Raw genomic sequence first — 17,491 nt, forward strand, 5'->3', positions numbered from 1 at the left:
GCATTCGGCAGGGGTATTTTCAGCAGTTGCTGAAGTCTATGCCTCCTCGTCGGTGAATGATCCACAGTAGGAATTCTTCATTGTAGTGTTTGTTGTCATTCAACTACAGACAACTAGTTTTCATGCACATTATTTAACTTGAGAAATACTGGACCAAATATATGTAAAAGTGCCTCACTTCGGCTGGCCGAACTCGCATACTCGCATAAAAGACCTTCGCTTAAAAAACGAGAAAAAAACGTCCATAGTATTGTTCATTTTTTGAGACGCCGTAGCCAGTATCAACTTCCTCAATATAGTCAGAATTAATCTAAAATAACTCAAGAAATCTGTCATTAATTTAGAAGTTTTTGCAGAGGAGATTTTAGTCGCACAATTTTACATCTAACTAAGATGTTTGGTGCAGTATTTCTCAAAGAAATGTTTTGCAAGATTTGAGTTGAATGACAACAAAGACTTTATTGAATAATCCCTACTGTTGACCAATCACCGACGAAGGGGCGCAGACTTCAACTACCGACTTCAGAAAAAAATGTACTGTGCCCGAACAGCCGGGGGAAAAACTCATGAAGTCCAAACAAAAACGTCCAGTGGTGTAGTGGTGCCTGGAAAAGTGGGTATTGAACATTTTTCGATGTCTAGCTGTCTTCTGGACTGCTTTGAGTTCAGCGACAGACACACCTCGGAGAACTTGGCAGAGGAACTGTTGAGAGTGGACAGAGAATGGCAAGTAGATGGAAAAGTGGTCTGTTGTGTTCGCAACAATGCAGCTAACATAACCAAAGCCATGAAAATTTTAAAATGTACCCATCATCCATATCTTGCCCACACAATCAACCTGATTGTAAGAGATGCTCTGAAGGTGATGAAGCCCACTGTGGATAAAGTGAAAGCAGCCGTGGAATACTTCCACAGGAGCACAGTAGGTGCTGAAAAACTAAAGTTTACACAACGCCAGATGGGGATGCCTGAGCTGAGGCCTAAACAAGACTGCACTACAAGGTGGAATTCAAATTGTATATGTTGAAGTGGTTTCTTGAGTCAAAGGATGCCATCATCTCTACCCTAGCCATTGTCAATGCACCTATTGATGCTCTGACCCTAGAGGAATGGGAGGTGGTGGAGGAGATGTACAGAGTCCTGGAACCCTTTGAGCAGGTCACTGTGGAGATCAGTGGAGAGAGGTACAGTAAGTAGTTATTACTACATCATTAGTTAATCCAGTATTATATACGTATATGAGCAGTAGATGAGAATGTAGTATCAGTAGACAAAACATGAACCTTAACTAATAAGTTACTGTTCTCTCTTTTCAGCTATGTGACAGCCTCAAAAATGATACTCCTGTGTAAGGGTCTGCAGCGAATCACAGCCAGACACCAGAGAGAAGCAAATGTAACCACAGGACATGTGACAGAGTTGATGGACACCCTATGTTCATCAATGGACAGAAAGTTACACAGAATGGAATATAACCACGTGCTATCAGAAACTGTTGCACTTGACCCCAGGTTTAAGAAGTTAGCCTTCAGTGATGCCAGAGCGATTGATGAGGCTCTTCAAAGAATAACCTCAGCAGCAGGGAGGGACAGCCCCAGCAGTCAGCTGGCTCAGGCACCAGGAAGAAGAGGGACCAACACCAACTGCAATCACAACAAGCAGGTTAAAATATCAAAACAAACTCTGAAACAATGACATTAATTTGGGGACAGGTCGAAAAGCATTAAACATGTATGGCAATTTAACCAGTTAGCTTGCACTTGCTAGCTAACGTTAATTTGTCCTATTTAGCTAGCTTGCTGTTGCTAGCTAATTTGTCCTGGGATATAAACATTGAGTTGTTATTTTACCTGAAATGCACAAGGTCCTCTACTCCGACAATTAATCCACACATAAAATGGCAAACCGAATCGTTTCCAGTCATCTCTCCTCCTTCCAGGCGTTTTCATAATTGAACTTATATGGTGATGCATCTAAACTTTCATTATATTACCACGACAACTGGCAACAAAGTTCCGTCTTTCAATCACCCACGTGGGTATAACCAATGAGTGCCCAATGAGGAGATGGTACGTGTGTACCTGCTTCTATAAACCAATGAGGAGATGGAAGAGGCAGGACTTGCAGCACAATCTGCGTCAGAAATAGGAAGGAGTCAGAAATAGGAAGGAGTTCTGTTTTAGCCCTTGGCAACGCAGACGCTCGTTGGCGCGCGAGCAGTGTGGGTGCAATAATTGAATAACATGGATTTCTACATTTATTTTGCGATGCTCGCGCACGCGACGTGTCCGGTCTGGTCAGCATGTAAAATAATAGTCCTTTCTATTTCTGACGCAGATCGCGCTGCAAGTCTTGTCTCTCCCATCTCCTCATTTGTTTATAGAAGCAGGTACACATGTGCCATCTCCTCATTGGTTATACCCACGTGTGTGATTGAAAGACGAACTGCTGCCGGTTGTCGTGGTAATAATATGAAAGTTTAGATGCCAATCACCATATAAGTTAAACAATGAAAAGGCCTGGAAGGAGGAGAGATGACTAGAAACAATTCGGTTGACGTTTTTTATGTGTGGATTAATTGTCAGAGTAGAGGACCTTGTGCATTTCAGGTAAGATAACAACCTAATGTTTATATCCAGGACAAATTAGCTAGCAACAGCAAGCTAGCTAAATAGGACAAATAAGCAAGCAAGTGCAAGCTAACTAGCTAAATTGCCAAAAATGTTTAATACTTTTCGAACTGTCCCCAAATTTATATCATTGGTTCAGAGTTTGTTTTGATATTTTAACCTGTGTGCCATGATCGCATTTGGTGTAGGGGGACAAAATAAATGTATGCACGATGGCGCACGCGCGTGGTGAATATCCTCACCACCAGCAGTAATTATGTAGTTGAGGTGCTTAGATTCAGCCCTGGCTGTTAATGGCAAATGAACAGACAATGGGCTGAAAGTAAGAGGAAGAGAGAACATGAATTAGTAATGGTCTGAAAGCCCAGGGAGATGACAGACAGACAGACCAGCAGTTAGGGTGATAAATGCTGTCTGTGCCTCCTACCTGCCAAATGGACTGAGGATGGAAGAGAGGAGGGGAAGGATGAAGGAAAAAAGGACAGAAAGATCAATTTGCCGCCATTTTATGGATGTTTGGCTCAGCTGCCTCTTAGAATACTGTTTATTGGGATGTTAAAAAGAAAGACATTAGTCTTCTGTGGCCCTGCCTAGTCCCCAGATTCGATGTAATATGTTTGGAAAGGACTCCCAGACACTCATAGTGGTATTTAACAATTGGGGTTCTTTGGAAATTCAGTGCAGTGTTTTCTTATTCACTCTGTGAATATTATGGATGATCCAACACATCTGCACACCACAGGGGTGAACAAAAACCCTGGCTAATGTTCTTAAAGCCAGATTCATTGCTAAAGGAATCCTTAATTAGGTAATTAGATCAGGGGAAAAACACCTACTTGTTAATTTTTGGAGTGAAATGAAATCAACAAAATTGCAGAAGTGGATAATTGGGAATCAAACCTATGGTGCTGAAAATCATTGGATGAATTTGATTGAAGGAGGATGTTATATCATACTGGTGGGTACTGGTATGGCAACTTCCGGTTCCATCACCGCCTGGTATGGCAACTGCTCGGCATCCGACCGTAAGGCGATTCAGAGGGTACTGCATAAGGCCCAGTACATCACTGTGGCCAAGCTTCCTGCCATCCAGGACCTATATACTAGGCAGTGTCAGAGGCTGGCCCGAAAAATTGTCGATGACTCCAGTTACCCAAGTCATAGACTGTACTCTCTGCTACGCATGTCAAGCGGTACCAGAGCGAGAAGTCTAGGACCAAAAGGCTCCTTAACAGCTTCTAACCCCAAGCCATAAGACTGCTGAACAATTAATCAGATGGCCACCTGGACTCTTACATTGACCCCCCCCCCCAACTTTACCCCTACCTACATGTATAAATTACCTCGACTAACCTGTACGCCCGCACATTGATTAGGTACCGGAATCCCCTGTACATATCCTCATTATTGTTATTTTATTGTGTTACTTAATTTTTTTTACTTTAGTTTATTTGTAAATATTTTCTTAACTTAATTTCTTGAACTGCATTGTTGGTTAAGGGCTTGTAAGTAAGCATTTCACGGTAACGTCTACACCTGTTATATTCGGTGCATGAGACAAATACAATTTGATTCGATTTTGAATCTACAGTTCACTCAGCTTTACAATGTGGGTATTTTTTATACATTTAATTGAACCTTTATTTAACTAGGCAAGTTCTTATTTACAATGATGGCCTACCCCGGCCAAACCCGAACGACGCTGGGCCAACTGTGCGACGCTCTATAACTGTAACAATCAACTATTTTTGTTTTCTTTTGATGGAGGTTTGTTCCTTTGATACTTTGCCTCAGATCACCGTTTCACCCTCCCTTCCTCCATCCCCCCTCACATCCTCCTCCCTACTTCTACCCCACCCATGTTTCCATAGAAATGGGTTGCCAGTAAGAAGGTGGGTTGGGGTTGCATGGGTTAATTGGGGGTAGGGTTTATCAGTCCTCGTCCACACAGATTGTACCCCCCCATCCCACCACCCTCCTGGTCTCCAGGGTACGCCTCTGAAAGAAACCAACCTCCTGCTGTTTACCATGTATCCCTCCACAGGGCTCGCCTCTCAGAGAGAGAAAGGTGTGTGTGTCACAAAGGTGTGTGTTAAGTGGTGGTGTGAAGTCATCATACACATGATGGACCCGGCCTGCACATTTACACATGCACGCAGCACAGACATATAGACCACCAAGTCTTTGATGTATTTGGTAAATGTGCAATACCCTCATGTAATGTTAGCTAATGTCAATCATCCAAAATGTTTACAGTGTGACCATATCTTATTCATGATATCATAACACTGTGAAATCACAACATCTGTTGTCCTACCTATGTTTATTTTTTTATGCAATGACCCAACCAACAGTGTCCTCTAGTGTATGGATCATTACAGTAGTTCTTAGATTGTATCACAAATTCAGCATTTCACCTCATACATAAAGATTGGGGGAATATTCTCTCCCTCTGCTACAAATGTTCCAATATACAAATAATTCCTTTTTATTTCTAGTTGTTCGTTTATGAACATATTTCACATATTTTAGCAGGTCAATATTTCAGGATGTTTCTGCTATTGACTTTAGAAGACTTCAGGATATACTTATAAAATACATGCATTTTCCATATTTATAAATGATAGATTTTCTCAGTTATAGAAAAATATCAGTTTAAAAGAAGATGAAGGCATTGCAGAATATATGATATTTTTTAAATAAGATTCACTATACAAATCCTAACAAGACAACATTAATTTCCAAGGCAAACAGTGCTTTGTATACAGTATGTATTTAAATGTATCAATGTTGAAAAAATTGAAGAGACCCTGATCCTGATCCAAATTAATAATGAATTCTGCCCTTTTGATACACTTGGTGTTTTAATAATATGCCTTAGTTTAATCATAATTATCTGCATTGACCTCTTCATTTCTGACTACTAGGCAACCAACTTTACTATGTCTTTGAGTTCACTAAAACTAGCCTAAAAGTGTTCCAGCACTAAGTATTGAAAACATGATAGGTATAGTTATCTTGTTTGGGTTTGAGGCTGAAGCTGTAGGTTCCAATTCGCTTCCTGTGGCTGAAGAACAAGGAAGAGAGACTCCCGATAAAGAGGAGGAATAGTCCTATTCCCAGTAAACTGTAGCCCACCAGACGAAGAGTATCAGATCTCTCTTCGACGGGCACTGCCAGAAAACACGTCAGAATATATTAACTCCACAATATGTACAGTTGATCATCCTATACATCATGTAGCCTCGTACAAACCACCCTGAGCCTTTTTCTAAAATGTGTTATTAGATTGGAGAACAAATTAGGAGGGATCTTAGACCATTCCACCATACAGAATCTTTCCAGATCCTTGATATCCTTCGTCTACCCTTATGGACTGCCCTCTTCATTTCAAACCACAGGTTTTCAATGGGGTTCAAGTCTTGCAAAATGTTGATTTTTTGGGGGGGTCAATGAACAATTTCTTGATGTGTGCTTGGGGTCCTTGTCTTACTGGAAGATCCACCTGTGGACAAGTTTCAGCCTCCTGGCAGAGCCAACCAGGTTTTTGTCTAAAATGTCCTGGTACTGGGTAAAGTTTATGATGCCGTTGACCTTCAAAATGGAATGACATGAATCCCTCCCAATGTGTTCTCCAATCTCCTAAAACGTTTTAGAAAAAGGCTCAGTGCCGTTTTCCTCGCAAGGTGAGGTATTGAAAGGTATTAAAGATGGGTGACAATCATTTTGACCCCTATCCTTTTGAGAGAAGACAATATTACAAGTTACACCATCTCTTTTGGGTGAGCAATTGTATTAGTATAAAATAATATACTTTCCCATTTATAGCTCTGTATTTGCATGATTTATTTGATATATTCTTTTTGCTCATCTTTATCAAGGGTGCCAATCATTTTGGACTTGGCTGTCTATGAAATTATCAGTAGCCTAGTCATCACGTTGTCACAGTATAGTTTATTTTGATGCAGTCACACTTTGAAATGCATTTACTGTACCTTTGTGTGATCTAAGCAATGGTCCACAGGATGCTTTTGCTGTTCCAATTAGGTTGGAGAATCTTTCTGTCCGCCCAAAGCAATCCTGACAAAGGAAATTATTATGGAAAGAGAACAGCATTGAACTACACTGAACAAAAATATAAACGCAACATGCACATATTTAAAAGATTTTACAGAGTTACAGTTCAAATAAGGAAATCAGTCAATTGAAATAAATAAATGAGGTCCTAATCTATAGATTTTACATGACTGGGAATACAGATATGAATCTGTTGGTCACAGATACCTTAAAAAAATGTGGCGGGGGATCAGAAAACCAGTCAGTTTCTGGTGTGACCACCATTTGCCTCATGAAGCGCAACACATCTCCATCGCATAAAGTTACTCCATATTGGCGGGAACTGGAACATGTAGATCCAGAGCATCCCAAACCTGCTCAATGAGCAACATGTCTGGTGGGTATGCAGGCCATGGAAGAACTGGGACATTTTCAGCTTCCAGAAGTTGTGTACAGACCCTTGCGACATCATGCTGAAATATGAGGTGATGGCAGCGGATAAATGACACAGCAATGGGCCTCAGGACCTGGTCAAGGTATCTCTGTGCATTCAAATTGCCATCGATAAAATTAAATTGTGTTCGTTGTCCAAAACTTATGCCTGCCATACCATAACTTCACCATGGGGCACTGTTCACAACGTTGACATCAGCAAACTGCTTGCCCACATGACGACATACAAGCTGTTTACCATCTGCCCGGTACTGTTGAAACAGGGATTCATACGTGAAGAGCACACTTCTCCAGCGTGCCAGTAGCCATTGAAGGTGAGATTAGCCCACTGAAGTTGTTTACGAAGCCGATCTGCAGTCAGGTCAAGACCCCATTGAGGATGACGAGCATGCAGATGAGCTTCCCTGAGGTGGTTTCTGACAGTTTGTGCAGAATTGTACAAACCCACAGTTTCATCAGCTGTCCAGGTGGCTGGTCTCAGACAATCCCGCAGGTGAAAAAGCCGGATGTGGAGGTCCAGGGCTGGCGTGGTTGCACGTGGTCTGCTGTTGTGCGCCGGTTGGATGTACTGCCAAATTCTCTAAAACGACGTTGGAGACGACTTATGGTAGAGAAATGAACATTAAAATCTCTCACAACAGCTCTGGTGGATATTCCTGCAGTCAGCATGCTAATTGCACGTTCCCCCAAAACTTGAGACATCTGTGGCATTGTGTTGTGTGACACAACTGCACATTTTAGAGTGGCATTTTATTGTCCCCAGAACAAGGTGCACCTGTGTAATGATCATGCTGTTTGTCAGATGGATGGATTATCTTGGCAAAGGAGAAATGCTCACTAACAGAGATTTAAACACATTTGTGCACAACATTTGAGAGGGAAAGCTTTTTCTGGGATCTTTCATTTCAGCTCATGAAACATGGGATCAACACTTTACATGTTTTGTTTACACTTTTGTTCAGTATAATTAAACATTCTCCAAGTAGAGCATTTTTCAAGAGCCTCTAGGTAGTCATATCAAAGGGGTTGAACACAGTGGTTAAATTGAACTGGAGATACCCGGATCAAAGCGAGAGACAGGCAGACCCTAGAATAGTAATACATTGTACTTACAGCAGTAACACTAACCCTAATTCTAACCCTAATCTTGGCATAATCCTTTCATTCAACCTGCCAGAGCTTCCCCACCTCCAAATACCCCATTTAACCCCTGGTTGGACAGTAAATCTAGACATCAAAGTAAATACTATATATTTGAGTAGTACAGTATGAATACATCTGGACAGATGCTCACAGGCTGGCAGGTGGCTGAGCCAGTCTCGATACAGATCTGAATCTGGCAGTGCAGGTAGATGACATTCAGGTTGATGTAGGAGAAGATGCGAAGAGACAGGCGAGACTTGCTGGAGTTGCCGTTCTCCACGACTGTGGTGTATGTGTTTGGGAGGGGACAGCTGATGAGAAAGAGAGAGACAGATTACCGGCACAAAGCTTAGAAAGTACCCAAACACATCTCAATCTTCAAGCAAATGTCCATCCTCGGTTGGACAATACATATAAATGGTATTCTATTATATGCCACGGAATGAAAACCTAGCATCTAAGCTAACTATAATAGGGCACCTTCAAAAGCAATTGTAGAACAGACCTGTTTTCCAGAAAAACATAGGTTGTTGGTTCTAAGGGGTTGCTGCTCTGGGTGGCCCAGCACTTGTTGATGACCACTTTGATCTGGGCAACCGTGGAGTCAACGCTGACCTCGACCACAACGTCCTCCTCAGGAGACAGGCTGTAGTTCTGGGGTAGGGGTGACATTCCATTCAGGAGCTGAAATGTCACGTAGAACGTCCCTGAGCCCATGACAGCATCATTGATCATATCATACCTGTCAATACACCATAAGATATGATGTAAATAAATAGCTAAATATATCATGGATACTGAATATTCAAATACACTGTTAATAAGAGAGATATTTGCAAGCATGTATTTGAGTAGTGAGGTAAAATTGGGTTCTAGACATGTTTATTTTTCAGTCTAGCTGAGCAGTGATTTGTGGGAGTTAAAAGGTGGAAGGAGGTGGATGTGACCATAGTGACATAGATAAGGTAACCATGGCGCCTGGCAGAGCGTACCCTGCGGTGCTGTAACCAGAGGAGATGATGATGCTCCTCCTGAAGGTACACATGATGGGGACCTTCAGCCATACTGTGGGAACCCTTGTAGTGTCATCAGGCAAGAGCTGAGAGCTCATAGAGTTGTACAGAATCACCTGAGCAGTGTAGTGAGTGCTGTTCTGAAGTGCAAAAGTTAAAATGGGAAATGAGTTATTTTATTTTCTAACAGACCATGAGGACAGTTCAATCTAGTTTGGTCATCCAACACCTGCACCTAGAAGATACCATGGTCACAGGCTTCATGTTTTTAATGTATAGAATAAATGGTACATAAATAAGGACATTTTAACCTGTTAAATCCAGGTCTGTTTTGTGCATTATAGAATAACCTTTTATTTAGCCAAAACACACCAGAAACTATGCTCTTTGTGACACAAGGGGGCAGTAGGTAGCACCCTCTAGCCACTGACTGACAAGTTTACTGACTCACATATAAGAGCTGTGTGTTACACTCGTCCCACGCCACCGTCAGTTGGACGTGGCTACTGTTCCCTCCGTTCACGCCACACTCCTGTGTCCCTAGGAACAGGGAAGAGTCCCCAATGTGCCCCGACCACAGGAAGTCCCTGGCCACTGTCACCGTGATGGCACTGGCCCTGCACTCCACTGAGATGGCTTCTGTATAAGAGACCAGAGGAGCCAGAGATGTAGGAGTCTCAGGCTGCAGACTGGTATTGATGAGACCGCTGGTCATTTTTGTAGGAACTTCAGTGATGGTTGAGGTTGTAACTGGCGCCATGGTTGTGATTGTGACTGGAGTTTTGGTTGAAACTGTGTTGTTGATTCTCACTGTATTGTTGACAGTGGTTGTAACGGGTGCGTTCATTGTAGCTGCATCTGTATTGTTGGATGTAATTGAGGTTGTATTGTAGGTGGTAGTGGTTGACACTGTATTGCTGGTTGTAACCGGAGTGTTTGTTGTGGTTGCGAACATAGGTGTGGTTGCGGACATAGGTGCTGTATGGAAACAAAAAAAAGACAATTACAGTTTGAACTGTAGTGAACTGATTAGGCAGTGTGAGACGAATACTCTAGTAACCATATCCACATCTGAATTTAGACTATCAAAAATGTGAAAGCGATTACTCCATTTTGTCTACCTGAACAGACCCGTCCCGGCCTAGAGGGGTTAGAGTCCGTGAATCCATCCAGACAGAGACAACTGTAGGAGCCCCAGGTGTTAGTGCACTGGGCCCATGGGGAGCAGTCCATGTCCCCTGTACTGCACTCATCAACATCTGTTAGAAACAACAACAAAAATCTGCCATTGAATATCAGGTTAACAGTTTATGCAGATTGGTATCACTAAATGTGTTTTCCATATAATGCTAACAGAGTTATCTTATTTCATATTCAACCTATATTTAAGCAGGAGGTCACATTAATTCAAATAATAATTTTCAAGAAAGGCCCATTGGAGAACCTGGCACATTATCTTGTACACATCCTTTTATCAAAGTCTACGTATTCTAACAACTGTACAAGGTTAAGACAGCGTTACCATCTATGCTGGTGTTGTTGCTGTCAACAGTGTATCTGGAGCTGTTCTGTAGGGCCTGCATCAGAACAGAGGACACTTTCAGGATGTCCAGGGACTGACTGGGTGTGAAGATGATGGTGAAGTTCACTACTACACTGCCGGGGGCCAGGCCTGTGATCTGAACCCTCACATCTCCTGAGTTTACCAGGGCCAGAATATCAGGAGGGAGAGACTGGAGGATCTGTGGGACAGTTAGAGGAGACCGTGTGTTCGTGTCTGTCATTTGATAGAAACTACAACATGTAACAACTACAAAACATGTTTAAGTGTCTTTCATTCATTCCATGTTCTATAAGTGAGGATAATGACAACATTCAAACATTCAACATTTGTAAACATTCAAAAAACATTTGTCAAAGCAGCCGTTGTGTGGTAGTCTCCTACCTCTTCCATAATACTACGACTAAGATTCTGATACATCTGGCTAGCAGGGTCCAGCAGGGCATCAGTGAACTGCACATTGGTCAGGTGAGCTGTTGCTCCAAGTGTCTGTGCAGCTGTGAATTGGATACACACATCCAGCCAAAGCACTGTAGTCACTAGAACAGTTTCATATCTGCTATAAGAGTCAGCATAACGTGAAAGAGCTTTCGTAAGTGAAACCAAATCATATTGCTGTGTCAGTGTGTAATGAATAATAGAGGGCTTTCCTCTTGTCCTTGTTCAGATGGCTTTGGCCAGCAGCATAGGGCACACCATATCAGCCTCCTTATTCATAAAGCACACATAGCTCAAATGTACTGCATCAGTTTAAGTATGCACACATTTGAAGTGATATTGACATAACAAAACTGAAAAAGATGACAGAAATTTTACATTTTAAACACATTCTTTACATGGAACTTACCAGTCTTAACCAGCAGGCTGGCCCCCTGACTCCCATAGGGACAGGAAATGACAGTAACGTTGTGGAGAACCCCAGGCTTCAACAATGTCACCTCCCAGACTGACAACCCCGTCTCCCAGCGTCCCCTGACCTTTGACCCCTCCATCAGCACCACCAGAAAGCTAAACCCACTCTGGGATTGGCCAGTCATCCAGGACACGCAGAAGGAGGAGCCAGTGACGCTGGAAGCCTGCAGGTTGGTGATGGGGGCGGGGTCTGGGGGAGAAGGGAGACAGTAATAAATCTCAACTTCTATGAAATATAATTTTATCAATTAGGAATGACTTTGAGAGTCTATTTTTTTAAAATTATGATTATTAATGATGTATGTGGAGCACTTTGGAGAATATTATGCAAACAGCCTCAGGGGTTCTTAGAAACAGCAGGGGAGTCATTGGGGGAATTTCTATCAACAAAATATTAGAAGTGATATTTAAAAAAGTCCATGTGCTTAAAGCTGTTGCTGTTGGACAATGTATAATGGGTGTGTTATTGATTTCCATACAGCATGTGGATGGAGATGGTGGTGATACACTCAGGGACACCACCAGAGTGGGCTCCAGGCTGGTTTGTGGCATAGTGCTGGTCTGCTGGTGATGTGTCTGCCATGCCGGTACAGAGGGGGCTGAGATGGAGAGGGTTGGGGTTGGAGAGTTGGGGTTAGTGGTATGCTGGAGTGAGGTGGAACTACTCCAGGATGTGAGAGCTGTACTGATTTCAGGCCTGCTGGAGGTCAATACAGTACTCAAGGGTGTCACTGCGGTACTGGTCTCAGACCTGTTGGAGCTGGCATTAACTGGGTTATGTGTAGTAGCATGTATATGGGTCGAGCTCAGCATCATGCTCCTGTTTGTGGTTGTAGCTATGGCTATTGGGGTATCAGTAAAGTTGGAGACCCAGGACTGATAGCTGGTACTGTTGGGTGGCAACTCTGTAGCATTGGCCCACCAGAACATATGAGTGGCATTACTGGGCACGAGTGAGGTCACAGGGTCAGCAGCTGAAAAGAGAATGAACAGTTTGAGTGTTAGCTACAAACTTTTACATCTTTCCATGAATTTCATATAACCCAGAGTAAGTACACACCACTCCCTGTCCTTACCTTGGCAGTGTACCCCTTTGTTGTTGGGGTTGAGATCAATTAACCCTGGATGGCAGGTGCAGCTGTAGGAGCCCTCTGTGTTGGTACAGTCTGCCTGACGTGAGCAGCTGCTGAGAGCGGCATGGCTACACTCATTCATGTCTGAAAGGACAGCAGCATAATGTGTAGTCGATACTGTGTACAGGATATACATTATACAGTGTGTGTCTATTAGTTTTGTGTGTGTGTGTTCGCACTGGTGTGTGTTTTTGTGAGTGTGTGTCAACGGCCAGTTTTCCATTTCCAGAGGAAACATGTCACAGATGAGTGTAAAGAGGAAGTGGAGGCAGAGTGGGACACTGTGGTGTTACTGAGTCAGCTTTTCCTGAGCAGGGTTTTCAGTAACAAGAGAACAACTCTAACACACACATCATTATATCCACCAGAAAACCGTGTGTTTTACGCCCCACAGTACAGTACAGTATCCCCTCACCTTCAACTGACACCGAGGTGACTTCTTCAATGTGTATGAGAAGAAGGTGCAGCTTTGTGGTCGTGTTGGACAGGGACAGAATTTCAGGGGAACTAATCAGCAGAGAGGAGGAGGTTCTAAATGGCCATATAGGCCAGGATCTGATATAGTATACAGAGACGTCATAAGAGTCCAGCGCTCCAGTCACCTGTAAGCCAATACAGAATGGTCATGGCCTATACTGGGCACATACGGTGAGAAATATAGGGACTATATAATGGACCATCATTGAGACGAACATAGGGAGATACAGGAACCTACCACAGAGTGCAGCAGCCTTGTGTGGTTCAGGATTCCCCCGTCCATGGATATCAGCCGCTGGTAATCTATCTTCGCTGTCACAGTGACGTGAAAGCACCAGCTTCTAATGCCTGAGTGTAGTATGTTTACAATATAATTTTCTGTAACTGTACTATACAATTAATATCTATACAGTGCCTTGCGAAAGTATTCAGCCCCCTTGAACTTTGCGACCTTTTGCCACATTTCAGGCTTCAAACATAAAGATATAAAACTGTATTTTTTTGTGAAGAATCAACAACAAGTGGGACACAATCATCAATCATGAAATCTCTGCAGTTCATCCAGAGTGATCATGGGCCTCTTGGCTGCATCTCTGATCAGTCTTCTCCTTGTATGAGCTGAAAGTTTAGAGGGACGGCCAGGTCTTGGTAGATTTGCAGTAGTCTGATACTCCTTCCATTTCAATATTATCGCTTGCACAGTGCTCCTTGGGATGTTTAAAGCTTGGGAAATCTTTTTGTATCCAAATCCGGCTTTAAACTTCTTCACAACAGTATCTCGGACCTGCCTGGTGTGTTCCTTGTTCTTCATGATGCTCTCTGCGCTTTTAACGGACCTCTGAGACTATCACAGTGCAGGGGCATTTATACGGAGACTTGATTACACACAGGTGCATTGTATTTATCATCATTAGTCACTTAGGTCAACATTAGGTCAACATTGGATCATTCAGAGATCCTCACTGAACTTCTGGAGAGAGTTTGCTGCACTGAAAGTAAAGGGGCTGAATAATTTTGCACGCCCAATTTTTCAGTTTTTGATTTGTTAAAAAAGTTTGAAATATCCAATAAATGTCGTTCCACTTCATGATTGTGTCCCACTTGTTGTTGATTCTTCACAAAAAAATAGTTTTATATCTTTATGTTTGAAGCCTGAAATGTGGCAAAAGGTCGCAAAGTTCAAGGGGGCCGAATACTTTCGCAAGGCACTGTATCAGGAGCGGCACCCGAGAAAGCTTTTTCCACCACCATTAAATAAACACCAAATTATGGAATTTCTCATGGAAGAATGGTGTCTCGTTCCTTCAATGGACTTCCAGACACTTATAGAATCCATGCCAAAGAGCATTGAAGCTGTTCTGGTTCGTGGTGGCCCAACACCCTATTAAGACATTTTATGTTGGTGTTTCCTTTATTTTGGCATTTACCTGTATATCTTTGATCACTATGAAGTTGATCTGGGATCTGTACTTACCTGCAGACTGAGGGTCAGTACAGAGAGAAAGGCCTTCTCTCTGGCAGCACTTTTTCCAGCCTGGGCAGTCTAAGTCCCATTCACACCCTCCACTCCTGGGTGCCTCCACAACACCCTCAGGACAGGACCCTGGCTTAGCAGTGAACTCTCCACTTCTGTTCATAGCTTAATCAATGAGAGAGAGAGAGAGATAGAGAGAGAGAGAGAGAGAGAGAGAGAGAGAGAGAGAGAGAGAGTATCCGATTAAATGTTTACAAAGAGCACTGTAAATAGCAAACTATAACTGTGCTCTTGGTCCACAGCCCCATCTAGTGTTCTTTGTTAGCTGCTCCATATAAACAAGTCTCCATGACGACTGGTCCTGATAGTATTAGGGCAGGCCCATAGTACTGATGAACATTTCTTACACTTTTTAGATACTTCTGTGCTCTCCTAAACATATTTTCTCTTCATGTTGAACAACATGAGGAGGCGGCAGGGTAGCCTAGTGGTTAGAGCGTTGGACTAGTGACCGGAAGGTTGCAAGTTCAAACCCCCGAGCAGATAAGGTACAAATCTGTCGTTCTTCCCCTGAACAGGCAGTTCCTAGGCTGTCTTAACTGACTTGCCTAGGTAAAAAAAAGATATATGTTTTTTTAATAATCCTAAAATACAAGCTAGAATACTCACTTAAAGCACAGTAGCTGCCCACTTGTTCATAGCCATCACAACACCTCAAAACGTCTTTGATGACATTCATGTACTCAGTCCGATATGCCTTTTTGTAAACTGTGACCTCACACATCTTCCAGGGTAGCCAGTCGCCACATGACCTCCTGACCGTGTAAGAGATCTTATAGGACAACACTTTACTCACCACCGTGCTCTCATGTCGAGTACACAGGTGGTAGCTGGACATAGACAGGTCATATCCTGAAATACAGGAAATACAGGAATAGTTATATTATATATCTAATGGAGACTATCCATGTTTTTATGTTTGCAGAATCTAAGACATATGGGCAGGGCATTCCAAAAAAACAGTCACAAAAACATAATATTGGAAAATAAGTATTTGCAGATCAATGTTGCATAAATAACAGAATATATGAACGCAAACAAATAACAGGTTTTCATTTCCACAACTGCGAGCATTCATAGGAGTGCCCACAGCCAAGGAGTGCCCGCAGTATCAATGCAGGTACAGTAAATGCAGGTACAGTAAATAATTTGCATAGGGCTTCTTGTACATATTTACAAAGATATTTCATGGAACATGGTAATAAACAGTAGAGCATACACATTATCATATTGATTGTGTCATAATTTAATTTGGCTTATTTTCCTACCTTCAAACAAGGTGTTGTGTCCCCTACAGAGGTCCAGAAAGGCAGTGGCCAGACAGAGAAAGGACATCCAACTCATCTTGAATACATAAAATATGGCATGCATTCAGGGACCTTGCTGCACGTCCATTTTCACAGCTGAGTTGTTGGTAACGGTTCTGAGTTTCTTTCCCCTCAACATCCACACCCCCTGATCACCTTCTCCCTTGCTCCCACAGTCCCAAGTGTAACACACTGCATGGCAATATGTAGAATCTAGATGGAGAGATTATACAACTACATGGAGAGGGTGTATTCATTCACATTTGGTTCAAGTGCCATTTCTGGAGTCAAATTGATTCCTTTGTATGTTCCTAAGTTTCTGTATGTTTTGACAGAGTATTTCAAAACTACTGTTAATCCCTAACTGTGGCAATTTATCACCACAAAAAGTTATAATATATAACCATACAAGGATTTGTACACATTTGTAGTTTTGCTTTTGTGTACTGGTTGTGTTATGACCTGCCACGGTACTGTCAGTGCCAGCAAACAACATGGTGGCTGTGAGATGAGATGGGAAAAATGGTATCTGTGAGAGGAGAGCAGCAGTGTCTGTCCCAGGTGACTTGGTTTCTACTCAGGTCCCCATGGCAGTGTTTACTCTCATATACTCACTCATCTCCTCACCCACAGCCTCCGACAGGGAGGCAGGCAGGAGGGGTATTGATTTTGTCACATTTCCCTCAAAGACTGTAATAAAAAATTTAAAAAATTCCACCCCTTCAGAAAAAGATCTCTATATCCTCTGGAATTTAAAAGGTTTACTCATCACAGCACATTCCTTACTGGCTTGGGGATGTTCTACATCTTGTAATTCTAATGTGATTTGAAATTTAACCATCAGTAATAGGAATGTGGTGGCTCAACCTGAGTGGCACAATAACCTTTGAAGGTGTCGGCATCACATTACTTAGTTCCACAGATGATGGTACTGGCCATCATCTGCAGCACCACAATAACAGTGCCTCACCCTCAGTTTCAGGTTGTTCTATCCAGTTTATGCACATGCACTACATATGCAGAAATATGTGGAAACCCATTCAAATTTGTGGATTTGGCTAGTTCAGCCACACCCGTTAGTGACAGGTGTCTAAAACCCGAGCACACAGTCATGCAACCTCCATAGACAAACATTGGCAGTAGAATGGCGTTAATGAAGAGCTCAGTGACCTTCAACGTGGCACCGTCAAAGGATGCAATAATTCCAACAAGTCAGTTCGTCAAATTTCTTCCCTGCTAGAGCTGCCTAAGATCACCATGTGCAATGCCAAG

At 42.6% G+C, this 17,491-nt stretch overlaps 1 protein-coding gene across 1 annotated transcript; it reads right to left on the reverse strand.

The window, feature by feature from the left end:
* Window positions 1–5,524: 5,524 nt before the first annotated feature.
* On the reverse strand, window positions 5,525–16,256 carry umodl1 (uromodulin-like 1). The gene is made up of 16 exons (XM_036939505.1): window positions 16,181–16,256; window positions 15,522–15,764; window positions 14,853–15,017; window positions 13,617–13,726; window positions 13,317–13,503; window positions 12,845–12,985; window positions 11,704–11,994; window positions 11,241–11,353; window positions 10,818–11,037; window positions 10,417–10,554; window positions 9,739–10,273; window positions 9,275–9,430; window positions 8,788–9,024; window positions 8,405–8,593; window positions 7,014–7,159; window positions 5,525–5,803 (listed from the first exon to the last, which is right to left on the reverse strand). The coding sequence occupies exons 1-16, from the start codon at window positions 16,254–16,256 to the stop codon at window positions 5,616–5,618; spliced, it is 3,135 nt and encodes a 1,044-aa protein (XP_036795400.1). The 3' UTR covers window positions 5,525–5,615.
* Between the last annotated feature and the right edge of the window lie 1,235 nt (window positions 16,257–17,491).

Source organism: Oncorhynchus mykiss, chromosome 12 (assembly GCF_013265735.2).
Source record: "Oncorhynchus mykiss isolate Arlee chromosome 12, USDA_OmykA_1.1, whole genome shotgun sequence".
Taxonomy (NCBI): Eukaryota; Metazoa; Chordata; class Actinopteri; order Salmoniformes; family Salmonidae; genus Oncorhynchus; species Oncorhynchus mykiss.

Coding starts and splice junctions, on each gene's coding strand:
- umodl1 (XM_036939505.1), bottom strand. CDS start 16,256: ATGAGTTGGATGTCCTTTCTCTGTCTGGCCACTGCCTTTCTGGACCTC. Junction 13,727..14,852: donor TACTGACCCTCAGTCTGCAG/GTAAGTACAGAT, acceptor TACTACACTCAG/GCATTAGAAGCTGGTGCTTT. Junction 13,504..13,616: donor CAAGGCTGCTGCACTCTGTG/GTAGGTTCCTGT, acceptor ATTGGCTTACAG/GTGACTGGAGCGCTGGACTC.